Source organism: Amia ocellicauda, chromosome 4 (genome assembly GCF_036373705.1).
Source record: "Amia ocellicauda isolate fAmiCal2 chromosome 4, fAmiCal2.hap1, whole genome shotgun sequence".
In the NCBI taxonomy this organism is placed as follows: domain Eukaryota; kingdom Metazoa; phylum Chordata; class Actinopteri; order Amiiformes; family Amiidae; genus Amia; species Amia ocellicauda.
In genome coordinates this window covers 48,633,899-48,656,873 of record NC_089853.1, presented here as the reverse complement: position 1 = coordinate 48,656,873, position 22,975 = coordinate 48,633,899, and the positions used below count along the sequence as shown (strand labels likewise).

Sequence of the window (22,975 nt, the reverse complement as noted above, 5' to 3'; positions counted from 1 at the left end):
TGCCATAAAGAAAATGAAAGTTGAGTAAACACCTGGACATGGTGGAATCACAGTAGAGAAATCACATCATGAGAAAAGCTGGAAAAGAAATATCACAAAGTGTCTCCAAATATTATCTATCAGTGTCTCCAAATAATTACTACCTCCCATCATATGGCATTGCAGGGGGTGGTAACTGCCTGTCATTAACATATTCAGGACAGGTGCTTGCTGGGAGTACCCCCACTGCATGGAAAAATGGTGGACTCAAGGGACTCGAGATCCAGCAGATCAGCCTAAGAATCTAGACCTAAATGCTCTTAAAAGAGCACAGGGTTGAACTACAACTGACTTTTCTAGCTCTGTCTTACAAGATGCATTTGTCCACAGAGTAGCTACAGGGTTTGAGTTATAGAGAGACTTCAATGGGACTCGGACAGTATGATGCATGTCCAAGCTTATGGAAACAAGAAGTAGCTAAGGAGGTAGGGGATATATAAAGGGCTTGGGGTGATGGTAAAGAACACTAAAGAAGAGTGGATGATGAAGGGCACAAATAGTGCTACACATTCTAAAAGGTACAGTGTTTATGGAAATCTTTGGGGTGCTTTGGAAAGCCGTCAAAAAAATATTGTCCTGTGTATATTTAGAGCTCAAAAGGAGGTAGGTTTGCATTTTCTTAATTTAAATAGAAGCTGAAGACGGGTTGATGTTTTCTTCTGAAGACTTAAAAAGTTACCAGATGGATTTTAAGACCTGTAGTAAACTGCTTGCCCTAACGAGCAGGTTTTCAATAGAAGACAGACACACACACAGATGGTTTCATTGTTTTGTAATAGAAATATTTAATAAATATACTTTTTTTAGAGTTTACATTGAACTTTTTTATGGTACATTCATTTGCACTTCTCCATAAAGCATTGTTGTTGTTTTTCTTTTTTAATTTATTAAGTTAAATCATTTTAACCAGAACTGTATTTTACTACAAAGTGGTGCAGTATCCTTTTTCTGGTGTGGCCCTAACTGCTGCAGACGTCCGCCCTCTGTTGCTGGTATATATATATTTATAGATATAGATATTGATATACCTCAGTGCCCAAAGCTAGTCAACACCTTTAAATTACTTTAAGTAACAGTATAAAATACACATTGGAAGAGCCTAATCTGTGTGTTAGTTAATTCAGTCAGTATTTTCTTAATGTTTCTCTCATTCATGTGAATTAAAATGGATCATGCTTACTTAGTTCTGGCAACTATGAATCAACATTTGTTGTCGGTGTTGTTTAGGTTGAGGATCTTAATCAACACCAGTTGAGCCACAGCAACAAAAATATAGATACCTTGATAGAGACTATGAGTGAATTATACAAATACAGACAATTAAAAACTGATGGTAACTGCAGACTGACATAATCACATACACACTGATTTTTCTTATTCACTGTAGACCAGGCCATCTTAAAAGTGCTGTCAGTAACTCAATCATAATGAAGGGATTGATTAACACCCCCTTTATTGCACAGTGACAGTTTTAACAGTTATATTAGGAGCTGGCCAGCACTCAATTAGAGCAAACACCAGAAAAAAGACAAGGCACCAGAAACAGCTCTATGTGTCTAATACTCTTCAAGACAAAACCATGCAGAAATCCACATTTTTATTATAATATTTAAAGGAAAAAATAAACACAATTACACAAATAATAATAATGATAATATATTTTTCTTTTTTTATGTAATTAAATCTCACTTCTTGGCATTCCATGTAGGGGAAGACGAGGGTACTTTGGCATCTTGCCAGATTTTATGCCAATGAGACGTGGCTAATGAGTAATACACGCACACAGAGTAACTCACTCACTCATTCACTCATTCCAGCATGTGGCTGAGCTATGGTCTTATTCCCAGTAACTGAGCTGTTCTTTTAACAAGCTTCTTTCAAAGTGGGAATAGGGTTGGTGTGTAGCTGCCTGGGGGTATATTCTGATGAGTATTGTTGATCCAACGCAGACTGGGGCACATTGGTTTTCACTGGAAGCAAAAAGAGCCACAGACTGAGCATTCTCAGAATTGACAGCTAGGGTGTAATGTTGGTCATCAAATGAGTCAACAGTTATCATCAGCTTCAGCCATTTCACTTCCGTCAACCCTCTTCTCCACTCTCCTGTCTGACTGTTATCTGCTGTTTGATGACAATGTTGAAAAGACCGTGAATGTGCTACACAGAAAACCACACACGTGGGAAAAGCATTGTGAAGACCAGGGATTTCCAAACCGATCCTGGAGGACCCCCTGTCCTGCTGTTTTTTGTTCCAACTGAGATTGCTTAATTGATTCCTTAATTGAACTAACAATGAGGCTCAATTATGTCATTAAGAGCAAAAACCAGCAAGGCAGGGGTCGTCCAGGACCGGTTTGGGAACCCCTGGTTTAGACCCATGGTTCACTTTCGTGTGTGTTTGGATTCGGACATAATACACATGCAAAAGTGTATAAAAAGTCTAGAAATTGATGCCCTGTGTGTTATGATTAAGGTGCTGAGAAATTCCAGATAAATTGCCATGACTTGGTTTTCAGTCCAGTTCCTCAAGTTTTGAATCAGCACAGTGCAATGAGACAGAAGAGGGAGACTTTTAAGAAATCATCAAATTGGGTTATTTATTTATTAACGGTACCATTTCTGTTTTCATGTTATTCAGCTGGTAAGCTTTATATGAAAAAGATTATATCATATAATCATGATCTGCATTATTAGAAGATATTTTATAATAAGGTTGATGTTCTTTAGATCCTTATCATTGGAATGTCTCAACTGACTGCCTGAGGTTTCTAAATGTCATTTGAAATTGTGCTGTGCAGGGCCTTAATAATAAACCAACCTAAAACCTGAGATCAAATGGATTTCCTGTTATTACCTTAGCGATGACGAGTGAGTGATTGTGTTTGGAATAGTTGTTATCATCAGATATTAAAATATCACTCATGTGAAAGGGTAAAAAAGCTCTTTTGTGGAGATGTGCCTGAGATCATATTAGACTTTGGAAATAAGCTCAAATGGGAGGGGCTAAAAATCAGTATACGGTGAGGAAGCAACATACTACCTACAGCTTTGTCATTTGTTAATGGGTGATTTTATCAATGCAGAAAACTGTACACAGAAAATACATAGCAGCTCAGCTGGATTAACTGAAGCTGAGTTTTTGTATGGTTGTCTTTGTTGATCATGCTTTGTTTTTGTTTTTGTATTGGCTTTTTTACTTCTTCAGCCTGGGCACTAAGAGCAATTCCCTTAGACTCAAACACTGAGACACATCTACAAATCCACAATATTAGTATGGATATGAATAAGGTTGTGACTAAAATTAAGCAAATGCAACTTGAATACCATCTACTAGCAAGTCTAGGCTGTATGGTTCACCCTCCACCTGTGTATTTTCAATCCAGAATAATTATGTTCCCACTCTGATTTCTGAGGCCAATTATCACCTTAATAATCACCAGGATTTACAAAACCTAAACATCATTTGTTTCAATATTTCAATTAAATCATGGATTGGAACTACCAATTAGGTAATACAAAATTGAAAATATTTGGAATGGAATGTTTGGATTCAAAGGAAATAATCGTATGTGTATATTGAAGGTATATTGATTGATTGGGGACTACAGCACTGTAACAAGCTCATGAATGCAATGAGCCCCTGGTACAAGCAATATGGGTTGTGGGTCAGACCAGTGCACAGTGAGGGGTGTAGTGAGGTCATTTCACTTTCACTCAACAGCTGTTACACTGTTATAGTCCTTTTCTGTGGTTCTTTGCTAGCAGCCAAACAAATTCAAGTGTGTTAGATTCTCTAGTGTATGACCCTAGTCATTAAAAAGCAGTTAATAAAAACATATGCCCTATTAATTACAACTTCTTACATCTGCAGTAGCCTCAATGCCGGTAACCCCCCCCGCAAGCCTCTATGTGCCCAAAATGACTAGAGATTTCACCGGGATGTGAGAATGTCAGATTTGCTCTCCCCAGCCAAGATGGGGGCATTTTAAGGTGCTAGCATTTAGGAATGAAGTATATTTACACATTTAAAAAAATGAAAACATAAACCATGCCATATTGCTCTTTGAATGGATTCAGTCATTCTATAATAATTGTATGCTCCAACATATCTGTATAACAGCACTCTGCCAATGTCCCAGACTCCTCAATGCAATAGCCTTAGTCCCTTAGTTCCTTTTGCATGTAATGGCACATGCCCAGTCCAGCGTGGAAGCTCCTCAGCCTCTGTGTATATACTAATTTTTCTGTGTGACAAACACGGTTTGCCTGCGCTGTGTTTGCAGGGGGGAAATACTTCAGAAGTAAAATGATCATTTCCAACCAATGAACACTTCAAGTTCCTTTTATATCTATAAACAGACATGCACAAATATATGACATGGGGGCACAAAAATTGGTCTCTGCCACCACCACAATTCCTCCTCCACAGATGTATGGACTGATACAGATATTCTGGAGCATACAATTAGTATAAAAATACTTAATACATTCAGAACAGAGAGATGGGATTGTTTAGATTTTCATTTTTATTTAATGTGAATTTACCTTTTAAGCTTGCTCCACTTTTCTATTTATTTATTATTTTTTAGGAAGCACAGGTTTTACCATAATAAAGGTACCATAATTACCTTTGCCTAGTAAAGCAAAGTGTTTCCCTAAAGTTGTTTATTTGATCCCATTAACATTCCAACTTCTTTTACACAGTCCTTTGCCCTGATGAAAGCTAACGACACAGCCATGTTGAACTGGAGATCCTGCCAACAGAATGTGAGGACATATTATGGAATTATTTCTCCTGCACATTGCATCACAGTGTGTAAATGAAAAACTGAAGAAATGCATCCCTCTCCCAAATCCACTAAATGGATGGATGCAAGTATACATTGTAGGATTGACACATTTCAAGTGGAAATCCTAAATAAAATGATTATATTTCATAGATAACCTCCTTGTCTACAGCAACTCTAACAACGCAGTCAACAGGGCTCAACTTCAAGAAAACGAAAAAAGTCAGAAGCTTTGAATGTCAAGCATTGTGTTACGGTAAATTCTGCCTTTCTAAAACAAAATATGTTGAGATGAAGCAAGCGTAGTAATGACGTGAAAAGGACAACCAAATATATTCCTATAAGCACAGAATGTGAGAAAAAAAGTTTTTGGTTTCTTGGGAACACCCCTGTCCCTCTAATCAGGGTTCAGGAACAGGGGTGGGAGAAGAGGGCACATCTTCTCTCTACGAAGGAGTTGATTGTCAAGTAGTGTAGCTGCTCTTTGTTAATACAAATTAAAAAAAACAACACACAGACCAAAAAGTAAAAAAGTGATTTGACTTACAATTAGAACCCATTCCACCGCCACCCCTTGCCTCACTAACCACTGTGAGCATTTAATAAATGACCAAATAGGTATTGGGGGTACACTAGGGCAGGAAAGCAGAGGGGGTGGTGTCTATAGTGGGAGCCAGGCCAGAGCCCCCAGACACAGCAGCAGGAGCAGGAGCAGGGGGAGAGTGTGTGAGGCTGAGCCCAGGCCGGGGGCTGTGTTGGAGCTGCACAGGTCGAACAGGCTGCCCTGGAAACGGATCTTCTTGGAGTCCTCCTTCAGTGTCTCCCAGATCCGCCCCACCTCTTCCTGGCACTCCGACAGGGCTGTGGTGGCACACAGGTGGAACTCCTCCCAGTGGCTTAGGAGAGAACAGCAAGCCACACACGAGACTGTCAGCCATGGAGAGAGTGGAACAGAACCACCCCCCACCCGCCACCCCCCAGACACACACAAGAACACCCGTTCACCTGTATCGGTGTACTCAAGTACATATTCAGTATATTTATAAATCATAAGAGGAAATAATGAAAATATATTACAGTAGTATTACATATTACATTGACTCAGAAGTTTACAACACACTGATTGTGATTTGGTGTGAGGTGTGAATGTACAGAGGTTCGGCTGAACTCACTTGACTGGTGCCGGGTTCAGACCATCAAACTCCCAAAAGAGTTAAGCTGGTTCCTGTACCGCCAAAGCCGAATATAAGCTCATTGTGGTTTATAAAGTGCAGAAAATGGTACGGGTATGAGGAAAGTAAGCCAGAGTTAGGGGACAGGTGAGGAGACTGTATCCAAAAATGGGAACACTTGGGTAATGCAATTAATATGTCCAATGCTGGGGCATGTGATCAGGACAGGGTATTTATACTTTATTGGGCAGAACCGAAAGTGTTGAATCGGAGTTGAATTTGAATCCTGACATTGAATCATAAATTCCATTTATAACCTGTTGTGTTGTTTGTTATATACCTGAGCATAGTTAATATAATTTATTTTAATTAATAATATTATTAATATGATTAATAAATAGCATGCTGACTGGCTAATTAGACTAAAATAGTTAAAATGCACTCATACACATATTTGAGTTGAAATAGTATGAAATAGTTGAAAGTATAAAGCATCTCAAATCATTGCACAATGTAATTTAACAAGTTCAGACTGCAGAAATAATACAATCAGTCAAATAAATAATGAAATAGTTCAAGAAAATATAATAAGGATCATGGGACAATAAAAATCTATAAATAGTGAGCTTTCTAATAGAGGAATGTTTTTAACTGGAATCTAAGAGCAGTGATTTTCTCTCTGGTTTTCTTAGGAACAGAGTTCAATAGCCTAACAGCACAATATCTCACTCCGAGACATATAATAATAGTAATAATTAGTAATAGCTGCAACATGGCCTAGTGTATGTGGAACAGACACCAGTATTTGATCAATTACATCCAAGGAGAAGGATCTAATAGAGTTCAAAATAGATAAATCAACAAAGCAATCCAGAAAACAATTGCATTTTCAGCTGAGGCTGTTTCAGTGGAGAAGTTCAAAAAGGGGTTCAGAAATCAATCAGAAACTCAGTAGAACAGTGTTGGATCTGTCTGGGTCGGGGCACTGAGAAATGTATTGAGATTTTATTAGATCTCAGAGAATGCACTGCTAGTTTTGTGTAGTTTTGTTCAAATACACCTCCTAAGGGCCATAATCTAGCAGGTTCTATTTAAATCATCACCTGCATTAGACCTACAAATGGGTTTTTATTACTTCCAGTTGAATGAATAATAAAGGTCAAGGGAATAATTAAGAGCTCAGGTTGAATGAAATACAGAAATTCTTTGGCCCCCGAGGTCTAGCTTTCAAAATCACAAAATCTGATGGTGATTTACTCAACGTTGAGGGTCTCCATTTCCTGTCTAACATGCAGCAATGAGCTTTCATAGACCGGAATAAGGATGGGCAAGCTTGTCTGGAGAAAGGGGTTGTTAGGTATTGTAGGCTCTTCAGATGTCTTAACAATCCATATCTTCTGGCTTCCTCAGTACACTTTTCACATATTCCAGTGAGACTCAGGAAGAAATGTAATAGCTCAAGAATATATGCATTGTGGAAGGGGCTGTTATGTGAACCCATTTTGTGAGATAGTATTTTAATGTATACAGAAAAGGATTCAGGTGTGGCCTAATCTAATTACCCATGTATACAGCTGTTTTTTTACTGGGAATGTCCCCCACCTGGGATTAGATCCAAGGCCTTCCACTCAGGAGTCCAGAGCCCTGACCAGTCCTCAAGGACTTCAGGTGACTGGACATGTTTAATTGATGGATTACATGTGTTCCCAGACATTATATATTGCTGCATTGTGGTGATCTATAAAACTAACTATTGGGGTCTCTGGGAACAGGGTTGAAGACTACTGTTCTATGTTGTGCACTGTATATCCAATAATATTATTTCCCCTATTGATTGCTTCTGTGCATTACCTGTGATAGTGAGAGTCTACACAGTGTCATAATGGCTTTTTCTGTTGTACCACAGTTTTAGTTGAAGGTATACAAACCCTTCATTTGAAATAGTGAATTAGTTCATTTTTTTATATTTATGTATTCATTTATACTTTGTTTTATCAATTATATATTTATGTTGAACACTGCTTTAGTCTTAGTATATTAATGATTGCCCCACCACTAATTTCTAAGGAGTTGCAAACACAACCCCTGTCATAACAGAAAACACATTAAATTAAAAAGAGAGAGAGTACCTAAACTCTGAATACACAATTTACTAGCCTTAATATTACCCTTGTACTGAGAGGTACCACTTATTGAAAAATGATACTAGTTATTATTACTGTAGTGTATGATTCCCTTAAAATTATATATGTTGGTATTTTATGTTTTAGTGTAGATTCTGTAAATAAGTAGTTTGATAAATGTATTTTTAATTGTTGCATAATGTAAGTACAGGTAAAAGAGAATGCAGATCTTGTTTTACTGTATTTTTTTCCAGACCTAATTGTTCATTACAATTATAATTTGTAATGGATGAAGAAAAAATGACAACTTGTACTAAAGGTTTCCTAAGGGGGCTACATTAACTTATTGTAGTGGATGTGTTTATTATGGTATTTCTTATTAATAAAAATACTACTTTAATGAATCCAATCACATGTTAAGCACTTCATATAGACCTGTTGTTCTGATGTTCAATATTCACACTTATTTAGTAGCTAATAATTTGTGAAAAAACTCAAAAAGCCAACTTCAAATACATGGCTGGGTAGCTTGTTTAATTTCTAAAAATGTTTTAATTTAAGGGAATTCTTCCTATTTCAGTTTTAACTTTAATTTCAATGTGTGACTTCTTGTCCTTGTTTTATTGTTGAGTACAAAGCAGTCCTTGGGGTTAATGTTTTCCACCTCATTCCTGATTTTCAGTACCTCAATTAAATCTCCTTGACCTATCCTCTGTTGAAAATTAAAGTGATTAAGTTCCTTTAAGCTGTTCCTTTCACACACTTTTTTCAAAGCCTCTCGGCACACTCCATGACCAAATGCTGCATCTTTTAACATCCTGCTTCCGTCAGCTGTGCAAAGTAGACTGTAACTGGCCAGATCGGTTCACTTCACTGACTTAAAACATACAATTGTAGGGGATCTGCACTGCTTTTTTTGTTTTTTGTTGTTGTTGTTGTTGTTGTTGTTGTTGATTGCTCTTTAATCACACTATTTTACTAGAACACCTCCTTTACCTGCAGACAGCTTGCACTCCCCTCTCGCTGTTCTCATCCTCCTGGTAGTTGGCCATGTTCTCCCCCAGCTGCAGCACGCAGTCCGAGAATCCCTTGTAAATATTCCCACACTTCACCTCCGCTGACACCCCAGCCACTGCCAGGAGCACTGTGCAGAGAGGAAACGGTTAACACACTGAGGCACACAGTGTAGCACACACTTTTGACAATATATCCTAGCATTCTGTTTGTCTTTTTTATTGCTTCCCCACATTGTTTGGATGGAGAAAGTGAGGAGTCCACATAGACTCCTAGGTCTTTCTCATGCGTTGCTTCATCTAGTTCTATTCCTCCCATAGTGTAATTATAGTGGACATTTTTGTTACCTGCAGACAAGTGTAAGGTATTACATGCAGGTAAGAAAAAGCAAAAAGCTTCACCCCCCCGGACCGCAATTTGGCAGCTGCCCCCCCGGACCGCACTTAGGCAGCTTCCACACCCAACCGCCCCCCCCCACCCCGACCTGGACAGGGTGCCCTTTTTTTAGCTTGAGCCCCTGCCTCACAAAATGTCTATGCACAGTACTGCACTCGCACACAGAGAGAAAAAAAAATCTAAATAAACAAATACTTCATAGGGTTTTTTTGGCCAAAATTGCAATTTCAAGAACATTCAAACAACATTTAACTTTCATGTGTATTGACATACGTTAATAAGACCTTAAGTAAAAGACATTAAAGAAACTGACCAGACAGGTGAATGTATAGACTTCCTATTCAAACTCCCACTCAAAGAGACAGTTATGAACCACACACATATAGAGTGACAGAGGGAAAATGGCACATAGACAATCATTTAAACATAATTAACCCACATTCTGACAAATATCACACATAGAAAGTTATAAACAAGGGCACACACATACACGCACACAGTCCTCATAATTATCAAAAGCTCTTACATGTTTATCTCCATGCTTACATTGCCTTAGGTCACTATACTGTAAATTAATATATAATACAATAACTGGCCCACATTAAGAATGTTTGGTTTCAACTAAATACTTTTTTTAAATCAAAATCTTCAGAAACATTGAAAGAGTGTTTAATCTTGAACCCCATCTTAACTGCTACTCTGTACAGTCAGTAAATGCAATATATCTTAAGCAGAAAATCACATTTAGAAGTACACATCCACAGCATGTACTTAAAAATAAATGTTGTAAATGGGAAGAGATGTCTGTATTCCATGCGAGATGTGCAGGAGCTGTTTTCTATCATTGAATAGATCTTGTGATAAATATGTATTTTCTTTTCCTTTCATATTATGTCTGATCGTGAATAACATAATTAAGTATAAAAAGAAACACTATATCTTCCCCAAGGGTAAGGAAAGGGCGATACATTTGTAGACTGAATGTTGCAGTCTGCACCAAATATAGCAGCTTATAACACATAAAAAAAACCTAAAAACCAGTCAATCATGCACCCAGTGAGACTCAGTTCTCAGACACAATTTCTGAGGATTCTGGGAAAAAGTAGGTCAGCTCTCTCCCCCCTTCCCTCCCCTTCCTTTTTGCTGCAAAAAAACAGGGAGGGAGAGAGAGAGAGAGAGAGAGAGAGAGAGAGAGAGAGAGAGAGAGAGAGCGAGAGAGAGAGAGAGAGAGAGAGACTCTAAAACTTTGTGATCATTCACAATTTTGGGTCTCCATTCTACTGAAATAGCAGGTGATCTGAGGTCATTGAATGCCAATTGGACAGAAAAAGAGGATTAATAATGGCATATTCTATTAAAAGGGCAATATCTCTTGAGCCCAGAAAGCCATTGAAAAAAAAATATAGTATTTGTTTGGAAACTATACATTGGTCATTAAGGTATGTGCTATAGATACACTGCTTATAAGAAGGGGGTTGTGTTTACCGTGACTTGGCTTTGTAACCTGTAGTTCAGTCCTCCACTAGCAAGAGGCAGATATATTCTCTACTTAAAGGTGGTTAAGTGGATTGAGGTTACTGTGTGTTAACTTGCCCATCTGAAGTAATCATACACTTCATTAATATATATACACAAATATAGCATTTTGTGTTAAATCGGGAAATCATTTTTCAGCTTCCAAATGATTTGGATAAATCCAAACGTCACAGACATTCCACTGCAGTTTTTTTTGCATATGGTTCTTTGTCAATTTCTGATTTACAAATCAACTACAAACCCTGACCCCAACAAGCGTTGTGGAGTAGTGGTTAGGGCTTTGGACTCTGGAGTGGAGGGTTGTGGGTTCAGTGTGGGCACTGCTGTTGTACCCTTGAGCAAGGTACTTTACCTAGTCTTCCAGTCTACATCTTCCATGAAGAAACAGTGTAGGCACTGAACACCTCAGCAAAGCTGCAATCAGACACCCTTGCACTTCCTTCCATACAGCCTAATGTTCTTGAGTTCCTAGGAAGCTATCCCTTTGAACCAAGATCTGCTGTAGAGAGACCTACCATGTTACAGAGAGTTCCCTCTTTCAATGTGAAAATATCCACCTTTTCCAAAATTAACCCACAGCCCTTGGTAGAAATATGTGTCTTGTGTGGGTGTATGTGATAGAGCCTGCATGATGTTCAGGGCCTTGATGTTACCAGGTTTGGACAAGGTGTTTTGTCCTATTTGTGTTCTGCACCTCTTCAGCTGAGGTCAGTCTTTCCCAGGGTTTGTTTACACTTACAACCAGGCTGAGCTGGAATTGTCTGGGCTGCTGCTCTGGACAGAACGCAGCTAACCTGTTAGAGACATGGTCAGTTAATGAGTACATAAGAGTCAGTGCTAAATAATTCAATGTCTGTTGATAGTTGATAGTGGGGGGTTTAAGCCCAAGCAATTATTAGCAGAGTAGGTCCGCTGTTTCAAATCTGACTCTCTATGTAGAATTGTGCTTCCCTATTAACCCCCCCCCCCAACTAGCTTCCCCTCTAATATTTTCACTAATATGTAAATTGGTAATCTGTATCATTGTCTTGACAGATTACTTTGTATAGTCACTCTGCAATTAAGCAGTTAAAAAATTGTTAAGAGGAGACATGAAACATAGAGGTAGTAAAACAAAATTTTCACAAAGAATGGAGGAGATCTATTCACAATCACTATGTGCCACCTACTCCAAAATTATTCTTTGCAGCATTTTATTAATCTTGTTTTTAATCATTAAACCAGACCAGGGAACAAAAAAAACAAAAAAAAAACGCAGATGCAATTTTGATAGTGCTCAAGAGATCTGATGGAATGGGAGGCTGATCCAAAAACCTGACGTGTGTTTTCCAGTACAGAAACATTGAACAAAATACATTCCCTAAAAAACATTGCTGTGCTTTGTATGAAAACAGAGCGAAACACATATTCTAAGCTTCACACTGGCAGCTTGTTTTCTGTTATTGTTATTTTAGACTTTCTTTCACACCTTAAACATACAGACTGTTGGAAATCAGATTTTCCCACTATCTGGACCTTGTCTCTTAGCAACAATAAGAATGACAATCCTGCAACATAAACTGGAAACCACATACTGACAAGCACAGGAACATGCATTGCTCTTAAACACAGAAAGTATTTAAAATTATATCCATAAGGGCTATGAACGCAAAGTATGCACTAACACCTTCTATGAGGCAATACATCAATTAATATGATCCATATTCTTGCTTGATCACTCTCTATAATAAATGTATTAATTCATTTTTAAGTTAGAAGAATTTTGTTTGAGAACTTACCTTGCTACTTTTCAAATCTGTTTTATGTGGAATCAAAAATATAAAAATACCTGTATATAATGTTATAGACTATATATAGCGTATATAGTGATTGTTAGAGAAATTATTTAAATGGACAAGAATAGTAGTGCCTCTCATATGAGAATAATGGTGATAGGCTGCCAAAGTGCCAAAGTCCAAAGTTGCACTATGCTTTAAATGCAAAATATCATGAATAGCACATTAACCTGTGCCAGAGGTCTGGTAAGATCCACATTTGTGGAATATTTTTTTCCACTGCTGTTGCAACTCTAGTGTTACAAACAATTACAGTTTAAAGGACTGGGTTACTCATGTGTCAGTAGGAGTGACTTTAGAAGTAACATATCTGTGATTTATCAGTTTATTTCTGTCATTCTAGTCATTTTCAACACTTGAAAGTGTAACCTCAATCACAATCATGGCTGCTGTAAACACCCCAGAGGACAGCTCTTTGGTGATTCAGGATGTGACATTTCAACACATAAGCAGAAAAAAGTACAACAAGAGCACAAGATCTACCTTCCAAAATGTAGGCAGACAGCGACGTTGCTTAAAATTAGGAAAGTGGTTAGTATTTGGCAGGTAATGAAGCATAGTTCTAGTAACACCAAACTATATCTTTACTCTAGTGCTAGTTCAAAATCTTTGCCCAATGTAATATTAATGAGGCAACTATTAAGACATTTGGGAATTTTCCAAATGTATGCCATTGGTGCCATTGCTCTACTCTTTGCTGATGATTGTGAAACAAAACCTTATATGTGTTGGCTTTAATTAACAGTAATACTCTTTGAACCTGGTAGACTGGGATTGAATCAAAACTTGTATCTACCTGTTAACAGACAATTACATGCATGTATTGTCTATCAGTAATATTTATGAGTAGAATAAATACATTTAAAATAAATTCCACCACTGAGTTTGCAGTTTCATAGTTTTCTATACGCAGGTGGGTCTAGGTTTTATTTTAATCTGGCCTGCCCTGGTCTTGTTTGTGATTAGTGCATCATGACTTTGTGGAAATGATGGCCCTGCTGTGCCAGAGCACACGCTGCATCACAATGAATAATGATGCTGCTGTAGGGGCAGGGAAACTCCCTGAGGTTTCCAGCATAGTCACTGAATAAAGGTCAGAAATCTGCTCCATTCCCCACTCCTAGGAACACACTGCAAATATGATCTGGATTTCCGACATTTACAAAACACCAAACTGAATCATCCCTCCCTTGCAATCACTCTCTCTTCGGGAGGAACGAGACCAAGCACTTTTCCTCTGACATTAATATTGTCAAAGCCAGCCTCTGTTTTTCCACTCAGCGCAGTATGCCTATAGACCAGCTTTTACACTTCTTGGAGGCTTCCATGCAACTACTTACAATCTGGTCTTGCAGGCAAAAAGCCACAGGGAGCTGCTGGTGTGAGATGATCTGAGAATCACAGAGCTTAAGACTGACCCCGGGCATGCTTGGCAAATTGTGTGCTGCCCCCTGGGATTGTACACTAACTTTATTGGAGCCCACTGCCTTCACAACTGACACCACTAGTGATTTAGAGAGCTTTTCTCCAGTCCTCCCTCCCCTCCTTTACTGATCAATACATTCATTACCCATTTGTTAGACACATGCAGCAAAATATATTGGTTGCAAAGTAATTTCTAAAAAAGTATCATGTATTCACCTTCTGCACCTTCTCAATTTCAATTTGCATTTTTCTGTTTAGATCCTGTAGTGTGTGTTGTTTATTGCATTTTGGAGCTCAGGTTTTAAAACATAAGCAACACAAATGCCATGACTACTCTGGAGAGGGACTGTAAACTAACTTTCCACAGCTTCTCAAGTGATGTCAGTAGGTACTGTAACCATTAAGCATCTATTTATAAGCACCCTTTAAATAAAACAGTTTCTGAAAATATTGTAATCTTTTTAAAACCATCTTCCTCAGGCATATTTAAGCTGAAACTATTATTAGAAGTTTGTCTTCTGTTATAATGAATTGAAATAGCTTTTCCAGCCATATAAATCAATATGATCAGTTTTGCGATTTTAGGGTGCTCTGAAATGGTTATGGTACCTAATGATGTTACTCAAGGAGGTCTAGAAACTGCTAAAAGAGACAGTTCTAAAATGTGAAAAAGGAAACAAAGCAACTTTAAGCAACTGTCCACTGTACCTTTATGGTTTATATTACAGTATTGCCACTGACCTTTATCTGTGCAGTACAGCAAAAGGCATTCTGTGTGCATGTGAAGTGATGCTGGGTGTACAGCAAGCTAACAACTACAGTGTGGCTCTTGGCTGCAGTGCTTTATTTTTCACAGTTATGTTTAAAGAAGTAGGAGTCATTTTTATTGAATATATGCTCATCTAAAGAAGTAAAAACTTCAAGGGAACTCAGAACTCTGTAATCATATCACACACATCTCTGGCCATGCGTATCTGGATTATGAGGGCAAACTAAACATTCTAATCAGATAAACTGAGGATCCTACAGCAATTAATCTGCTTAGATTGCTTCTTTGGGGAACTTAAGGCATCATTAATGGTGTAAAGAACTCACAAGTGTCCGTGGCTAAATGACTAAGTATTCACATCAATTACATAAAACCAATTCTGCGAATGTGTCGGTTGATTGCACCATGTTTGAGTTTAGTTCCAAAATGAAAAATGTGGGTGTGATTGTTGACACTAGGTTATCTTTTTAATCACACACCTTTCCACCTAGAAAACATGGCTAGGCTGCAAACTATGCTTTCTGCATCCACAGCTAAAAAAACTGGTTCAAAAACTTCAACATATTCAGTACTCATTTGTGAGAATCCTGTCCAGGTGTTTCTTGCTGGGTCTTTTGCAAGAGAACACATTACTCCTCTTCTGGACCCCTTACACTGGCTGCCTGTAAGGTTGCACATTGATTAAAAAAATATTCTTCTGACGTACAAAGCTGTGCATGGTCTGGCTGCACTTTACCTAACTGATCTTTTATCCTTCTAAACTTGTACCCGAATCTGGCATAACCTTCACTTCACTGATTCCAGACTGCTGTGTGTCCCTCCAGTTCAATGTCACTCTATGGGTGACAGAGCATTGAATACTGGGTTAAATTCTGGTCACTGCTCTACAAGAACGATATTGCGGTTCTGAAGGCAGTTCAGAGGAGAGCAACCAGACTAATTGCAGGAGTGACGGGAATATCGTATTCATATTGCCTCTTCTCATCTGTAACCTTTCTTATGTTCTTATGTTCTAAATGTTAAGATAAGAGGCTTTTAGCCCTTCTCACTCATTTGTTTTAATTAGACTCAGAATTTAATCCAGACATTTTGTGAAGGAACCTTGAAAGTCAGCTTCAACTAAATTACTAGGTATCTTATTTGCAAGCCCCCATAACTCTATGTGTAAAAATGTGCCAGTCTTTAACAGTTAATAATATGTGCAGTACAAATATGGCTTTTGATATACATTAGTATAGTATAGCTCAGTGAGAACGTGTTGAAGGCAGGACTTCTACAATATGTGATGTGTATACAATGTTCTGAATTAAAAGATTTATCCGTACATTAGTATCAACAAATAAAGCACAAATTGATTAAGAATTTGCTCTGACCACCATTCGAACAGCAAATAAATTATAGTTTAGTGATGCCAATGTTACAGCACAGCCAGCCTCGGTCATTGCTCAGTTGTGATTTCAACAGTATTATGGAAATGATTCACAAGAGACAACGTTTGAGAAGGACCTGTGTGTTTGTGTTATAGTCATTGTCCTTCTTTAATGTCGATAAGCAATGAAAAAGTCAACTTTAAAGGATTAAACGAACCGAATCTCTTTATTCTGGAAAGAGTGGAAAACAAGGGGACTTGATACAAGGATTCAAAATGTCTATTCAAAGTGTCTATGAAATGCTATTGTATATAAAATAGAGGCACATCTTTATATAAAGAGTAGTAGGTGTCTGGAACAAGCTGCCTTGCCCCATAGCTAATGAAGATTCATCAAAAAGTGGCTGCATTAAAATAACTGCTGGCAACACAAGCAATATGTGTGGATTGGCCTCCCATTTGCACTGACATAATTCGCCCATTAAATCGACAGGTACTACACAATAGCATGTAGTGATATTCCAAAATGATCAATTGTTATTTCAGCACTTGACAAATTATACAATAAAAAGAACAAAGCAGTATAGGTTCAACTAACCTGCTATAATTAGTTATATAGGTTGGCACTGAAAAATATTAAGTCATTTGTTTGGCCAATATTATTTATTTATATTCTTGTTTGTTAATTGATTCATTAATTCTCTGGAATAAGTGACTAATTACAGCATGCAAGGACTATAGGACATTTGTGTTCCATGTAATAGGTAAGAAGCATGGGTATACCTGACTTGTAAAGGAGAAAAGATGTGTCTGACACGTTGCCGATGAGGATTATCTCCTGGCTGTCGGGTATGAATAAATCACTGAGTGATTGGTGACTCAGCTGTCATAGAGAACACCCTGGGGTTTAATCAGGACTGTTCAACACCAGCTGCTACCAGGGCCGTCGTGACCCCGGCGCTCTCAAGGGGATGTCCACGGGCAGTGCTCTCGGCACCCGTCCGCCCTGGCATTCAGAAACACTCATTTATTCCCTATGCGCCTGTGTATTGTCGCGTTTTATGCGTTTTAAATAAACTTGCCACAAGATACAGTCTAGTGACAACCCCCCACACCATAACTATGTAATTGATATTCGTAAGACATATTTTGTCCTTCATTATCCAAGTTTATAAGCCTTTTTTCCGATATAGGACTCTACTACAAGTTCAACAACGAGAAGAGCTATATGATTTTCTCATCAATATGCAAACACGAATTCGACGTAATATAATTTATTTTGATTGTTTAAATAATAACTTTTCACTGGTGGTCCATTCACACTATATATTGTGTTTAATATTCGACAAAAATTAAGATACACTCTGTACTAAATATGTTTAAAGATCATCTTGAACCCTTGAGGACATTGAAGAAATACCATACCACAGCATTATTTAAAGTAAACAGCGCAAACAATCGGTTATTTCCACAATGAGTGTCGATCGAGACTGGTTGTTTATTTATTTATTTATTTATTTATTTATTTATATCTGCTGCTCTGCAACAAAAACTAACGATATGGAAAGATATGCCTTGCTTTTGTTTTATCGGCTACCTCGTCGTTTTAGTATAGGCTACTCGACCTTACAAATAACTTAAATCTTGGAAATGTACATTTTGGACTCATGCAATACAGTAATTGAATAAAGCACAGCCTAGCTTAATTTGAAATGCAGCATGGGAGGCATGTACTGTGAATTAATCATGAGACAAGTTATTTTGTAACTAAGAAATTGACTAATTCAACTATTTCCTCGGCTTTTCTGTCTTAAATGCGTTACAGGAAAAGAAAAAACATACAAACTGTAAAATACACAAATAAATACCAAACATTCAAGGTATTTATTGAAACATGTAACAATTCGAAATGATATATAATTTGAATTAATGCGTAATTCTATACTAAAATATACATTAAAACAATACGGGATTAATGAAAAAGTAAGATTTTTCAATACAACCGAAAATGTGGCAAATGCATTAATTCATAAATAAAATGCAGTATTAATTAAATCGATGATTTTATTTATGTGTAAGGTTATTGTAGAACAAATATGTAAAACACCAAATCTGATGAGTCTTTAAAGGCTAGAAAAAAAAGCATTCCTATTTAATGAGCCTGTTAGGTTAACACGATTACGCGATTGTGAAGATTTATAATTGAACACTAGTAAACACGCGTTAAGGCGGTTCTGCAAAAAAAAAACCGCTTAATGAAAGTCTATGTGCGCTGGGAGAGCCTTAATTAAGCAGCAGCAGCTGTGGACAAGCTAATGTTGTCACTAATTTGACACGGAAAAGTCCTGTGGGGAAGCAGCCCCGGTAGCGATCAAACCCGGAGAACCATTCCCACGCCATGTGGTCCAATATCCCAAAATAGAGGCGGCCGAGCCGACCTGCGCGGCGCGGCGGGTCTTAATGAGAGGCGGCAGGCCCAGCGCCATAACATCCTGCCCTGCGAGAGCCGACGCGCCGCTCTCCTGCAACAGCGCACCGGAGCGCCGCTACAAAGAGGCCTGCCGAGGCTGTAAATCAGAAGTAACACTGTGACAGATGGTGAACGGCAGCTTCGGATGCCAAAGAAAACGACCCCCGCTCCCCCAGCCTGAGCCCGGACAAAGATCCGCCAGCACACGTGTGTCCGGGAAGGCAAAGTGTTATTGAACGCGTGTAATACTAGACCTCTCTTCTCATGTGTTCTCTTAGGATGTCAAGATAAAAGGAATCTCACACAACAGAGGTGCAGATTGTACTGCAAATTACATACTCCATGTCATCACTCTCGCAGACCCATTTATTAACAGAATCACTGGAACTGTAGGTGGAAATATTCCAGAACAGTCTATATGCTCCTCTGCGTATCTTTGATTCAGTTACAATATTGCAATAGTCCGCTTGAAAAATTGGGTGTCCGTATTTTTCATCTTCTGCAAGTGCATGAATCGATTACTTAAAACGAAATAATATACATTCCTACGTCACGGACGAAATAAAAATCGGTTACTGTTTTATTGACACAAAAGATAACCGGTTTATTTATTTATTTATTTATTTATTTATTTATTCATTCATGTATTTATTTATTATGAGCTCAACCTTATTTTCTTCAATTACATCGAATGCCACCGAAATTTGAATTGATTTGTAGTCTATAGTTTCCAAAGGAACAGATTTAAAGTTCTAAATATGAATGATAAGTTAATGCAAACTCTCCTTATAATGTAATTTGATCGTATATTTTAGTTTATAAACGAAAGAAACCGTTTATCCCGAGGAGAAATGTATATGTATGGCCTATATGGAAGGGGTTAAATGTATATCCAAATAATTGTCTTGTCGATGCAGAAAAACGTAATTTCTTTATAATCGTGATATTACTATTTATATCGTTTTAAATCCGTAAAAATCTTAAATTAAACTTCTGTATCTGTTACAAACTGGCTATTGTGTACTTCTGTGATGTAGTCAACGTTTGAAAGTGATTTGTCGAAGGAACATATTTAATTTATCTTGGTTATTGTAAAAATGACACGACATGGTCGTTGAGATGCTCAAATCAATTCCACTGGGCTACTGTAATGTAGTAAATCAAGCGATCGAGTCCACATGTACACCCCATATTATAATCTATAAACTGGAAAGGGCTTTTAACAAGGTGTGCGTCTGAATTCTCACCAAACCCACAGCATGCTCAGATCTAGGCTTTGTAAAGCCTTTTTCAAATGTTATCCATTTTTCTTATTTCTATCCACGTTTGTGTGTTTTAGTGCTTGATAATCTGCTGATCTTTCGTTGTTGATTCTGTCTTTTCATATTCATAAACTTTATATTGCTTTAAGGAAGGGTCACACCACTTAAATCCATAGTATCGTTGGGAAATAATACTTGCATTATTGCTGGAATGAAGACAGAATTGAAACATACCACTTAAAAAAACATCTGTCATATACTATATTATTAATAGAACCGTAGACATTTCGATGTACCTATTGTGATAATATAAAGATACACATTTACAAATGTATATGATTCAACAATGGAAAACTAACATTTATTGAATAAATATAACAGGTTGCACTATGTTTTCTGTTGAACATGTTTTTAATAATAATTCAAAAATATATTATATTCGCTCTTCATGCCACATAACATCCAGTATCACAACAAAATAATTTAAATTACATAATACATAATAATACATACGCCCTCCCGTTTTCATACAATTTCAATCAAAATCCAATTGTATTTATTCCCTTCTTGTGTTTTAATGCCAGAGACAAAAGGATGTATTATATTAATTGGCAAATTGTGCAGACACACCTGGCAGTGGAAAGTGGGGGGTGGGGGTGGGGGTGGGGGTGGGGGGGAGTGTAAGATTGAGAATGAGAATCATTATTGCTGGAATTGTACAGCGTTGCACATTTAGGGTCTTGCCATAAGTATATAGCAAGTATATAAGACAAAGGATATTCATCGAAACACACACACACACACACACACACACATGTATATTTTCTTTCAATGTATTATCTGAATTAACCTTGCATTCGCGCCTCTATTCTGAGCGACTTCACGTATATCATACATTATTAATCCGCTCCCATTAATACTCAATGATTTATTCATGCTCCAATGTTCTCTTTGGAAAATATGACAATTCCAGGTCCCGACAAAGGTAGACAATATTTCCTTGCTCGTGTTTAAATGATCAGTATGTGTTAATAACAATTAGCCTATATGATTTTGATTTTTAAGACATTGCACAGGACAATGTTAACCCTGTGCCTCCTGGAAGAGATTCAAACCGCAATTCACTGTGCTCTGACTTACCCAATGCAATGACTGCACTTAATGTTGGTGTCTCCGCCGATGTCTGTCCCATATCCTTTCTTATTCAAATCCAACTCGACGTACGCTCCATTGCAGGAAATTCAACGAACCCGAGCATAACGTATTAAATGCAAATAATTCAAACGAGCAACGTGATATATATGCACCGATAATAACATCAATCTATATAAGAGAATAATCCTTCGCCCGTTTACAGGTGCGCTTGAGAAGTGAGCACCAGGGCAACTTGCTTTTTCACCGAAGCCTGCAAATGGACTAGAAGACTTCGCTCCATTATCCTAAGGAGATACCGCCTGGATGTTATATGGTCCTGTCTTGGCGCACTTTTCCTGCAGCAGTTTCTTTAAGTGTCGCTTTCTTTCAGTCTGGATGTGCTTACTTTGCTCTCCTTGCTGGAGCATTGCAACACCAACCACCCGTTTTCATTATTCTTCATTGGTGGCCCATGATGCAGAGGCACGAATTACAGTCTACATATATATATAACACATACATAAGCTTTATATATGAATTAATGTGTATTTAGGCCACCTGCTATTTAACTATACTTTTCTATTCAATTTCGTTAGCTTTAAAATAGAACAGTCATCTATTAAAGCTTCTGGAATGTTATATTATGTCGTCCATAAGCAGAAGGAGTGTGTGTCTTTTTTTAAGTTCATTTTTTAAATTTCTTTCTTTCTTTCTTTCTTTCTTTCTTTCTTTCTTTCTTTCTTTCTTTCTTTCTTTCTTCAGGAATCCCTTTTTTGTCGTCAAGGTGACCAGGGTTAGATGCTATCTGCAGACAGCTCTGCGCCTCTCCTGCAAATCCCAGCAGTTACTGAATTGTGCACTCTTTTTTTATTTCTTATCTCGAACCAAAGGCATGGCTATGAAGAGAGAGACTCTCTCCAGTTTCTCACGCCATCAACCCCCTCCTCTTTCCCCGCAGCACTCCACACCACCCACCCTCCTGCCTGTCTCTTCTCCACTCCCCTCTCCCTGTTGCACTCCAGAGATTGATCCCTTTGAGTGGATTTTAATAATTTAGCTCATCTTTCTGCCAGAGCAAACACTGCCGAGGTCTGAAACGGCGGCCGTACTGAATGAAACGCCCCCCACACCTTCTTTTTATCAAACGGGGAGTGAAGGAGTCCTTTTTTTTGTACCAACACAACCCGTGACACTGGACTCTATATAAGCTTCTCAAAGGATTAAAGAGGACCAGAGATCAAAGTTAAAATGCAGAAAGGGGCGGAGCAGACGGTTTACTGTAGTTTTGTCATTGTTCCTTAATTGGATTGCTTGCGTGGATGTTTAAAGCCTTCAGGAAAAGATAATGCCAATTCTGAAATAATGGCAGAAGCTTTGAGCTCACAGGCCAGTGAGATGAGCCTGGGTATCAGTCTTTGATCACCTGGATCTCACTTCTCTTCATCCCGACCCTCAGCTTCATCCACCTTAACACATATGCACCCATCAGCAGAAAATACATGTGTTCAATCTTTTAACGTTATTTATATATACTGTTATATATTATTTTACCATATATGACATTTTCAATGTATTATTGTATTTTGACAATTTGTTTCCTCCAAACTTAAACGAAAAAACAAATGTACAGATTGTATGTATATA

General features: G+C 37.9%; 1 protein-coding gene across 1 annotated transcript; it reads right to left on the bottom strand.

The window, feature by feature from the left end:
• Positions 1–854: 854 nt before the first annotated feature.
• LOC136748685 (neuritin) lies at positions 855–22,311 on the bottom strand. The gene is made up of 3 exons (XM_066702652.1): positions 21,338–22,311; positions 9,118–9,265; positions 855–5,722 (listed from the first exon to the last, which is right to left on the bottom strand). The coding sequence occupies exons 1-3, from the start codon at positions 21,387–21,389 to the stop codon at positions 5,488–5,490; spliced, it is 435 nt and encodes a 144-aa protein (XP_066558749.1). The 5' UTR covers positions 21,390–22,311; the 3' UTR covers positions 855–5,487.
• Between the last annotated feature and the right edge of the window lie 664 nt (positions 22,312–22,975).

Coding starts and splice junctions, on each gene's coding strand:
- LOC136748685 (XM_066702652.1), bottom strand. CDS start 21,389: ATGGGACAGACATCGGCGGAGACACCAACATTAAGTGCAGTCATTGCA. Junction 9,266..21,337: donor AAGTGCAGTCATTGCATTGG/GTAAGTCAGAGC, acceptor CTCTCTGCACAG/TGCTCCTGGCAGTGGCTGGG. Junction 5,723..9,117: donor GGAGTGCAAGCTGTCTGCAG/GTAAAGGAGGTG, acceptor TTCTCTCCTAAG/CCACTGGGAGGAGTTCCACC.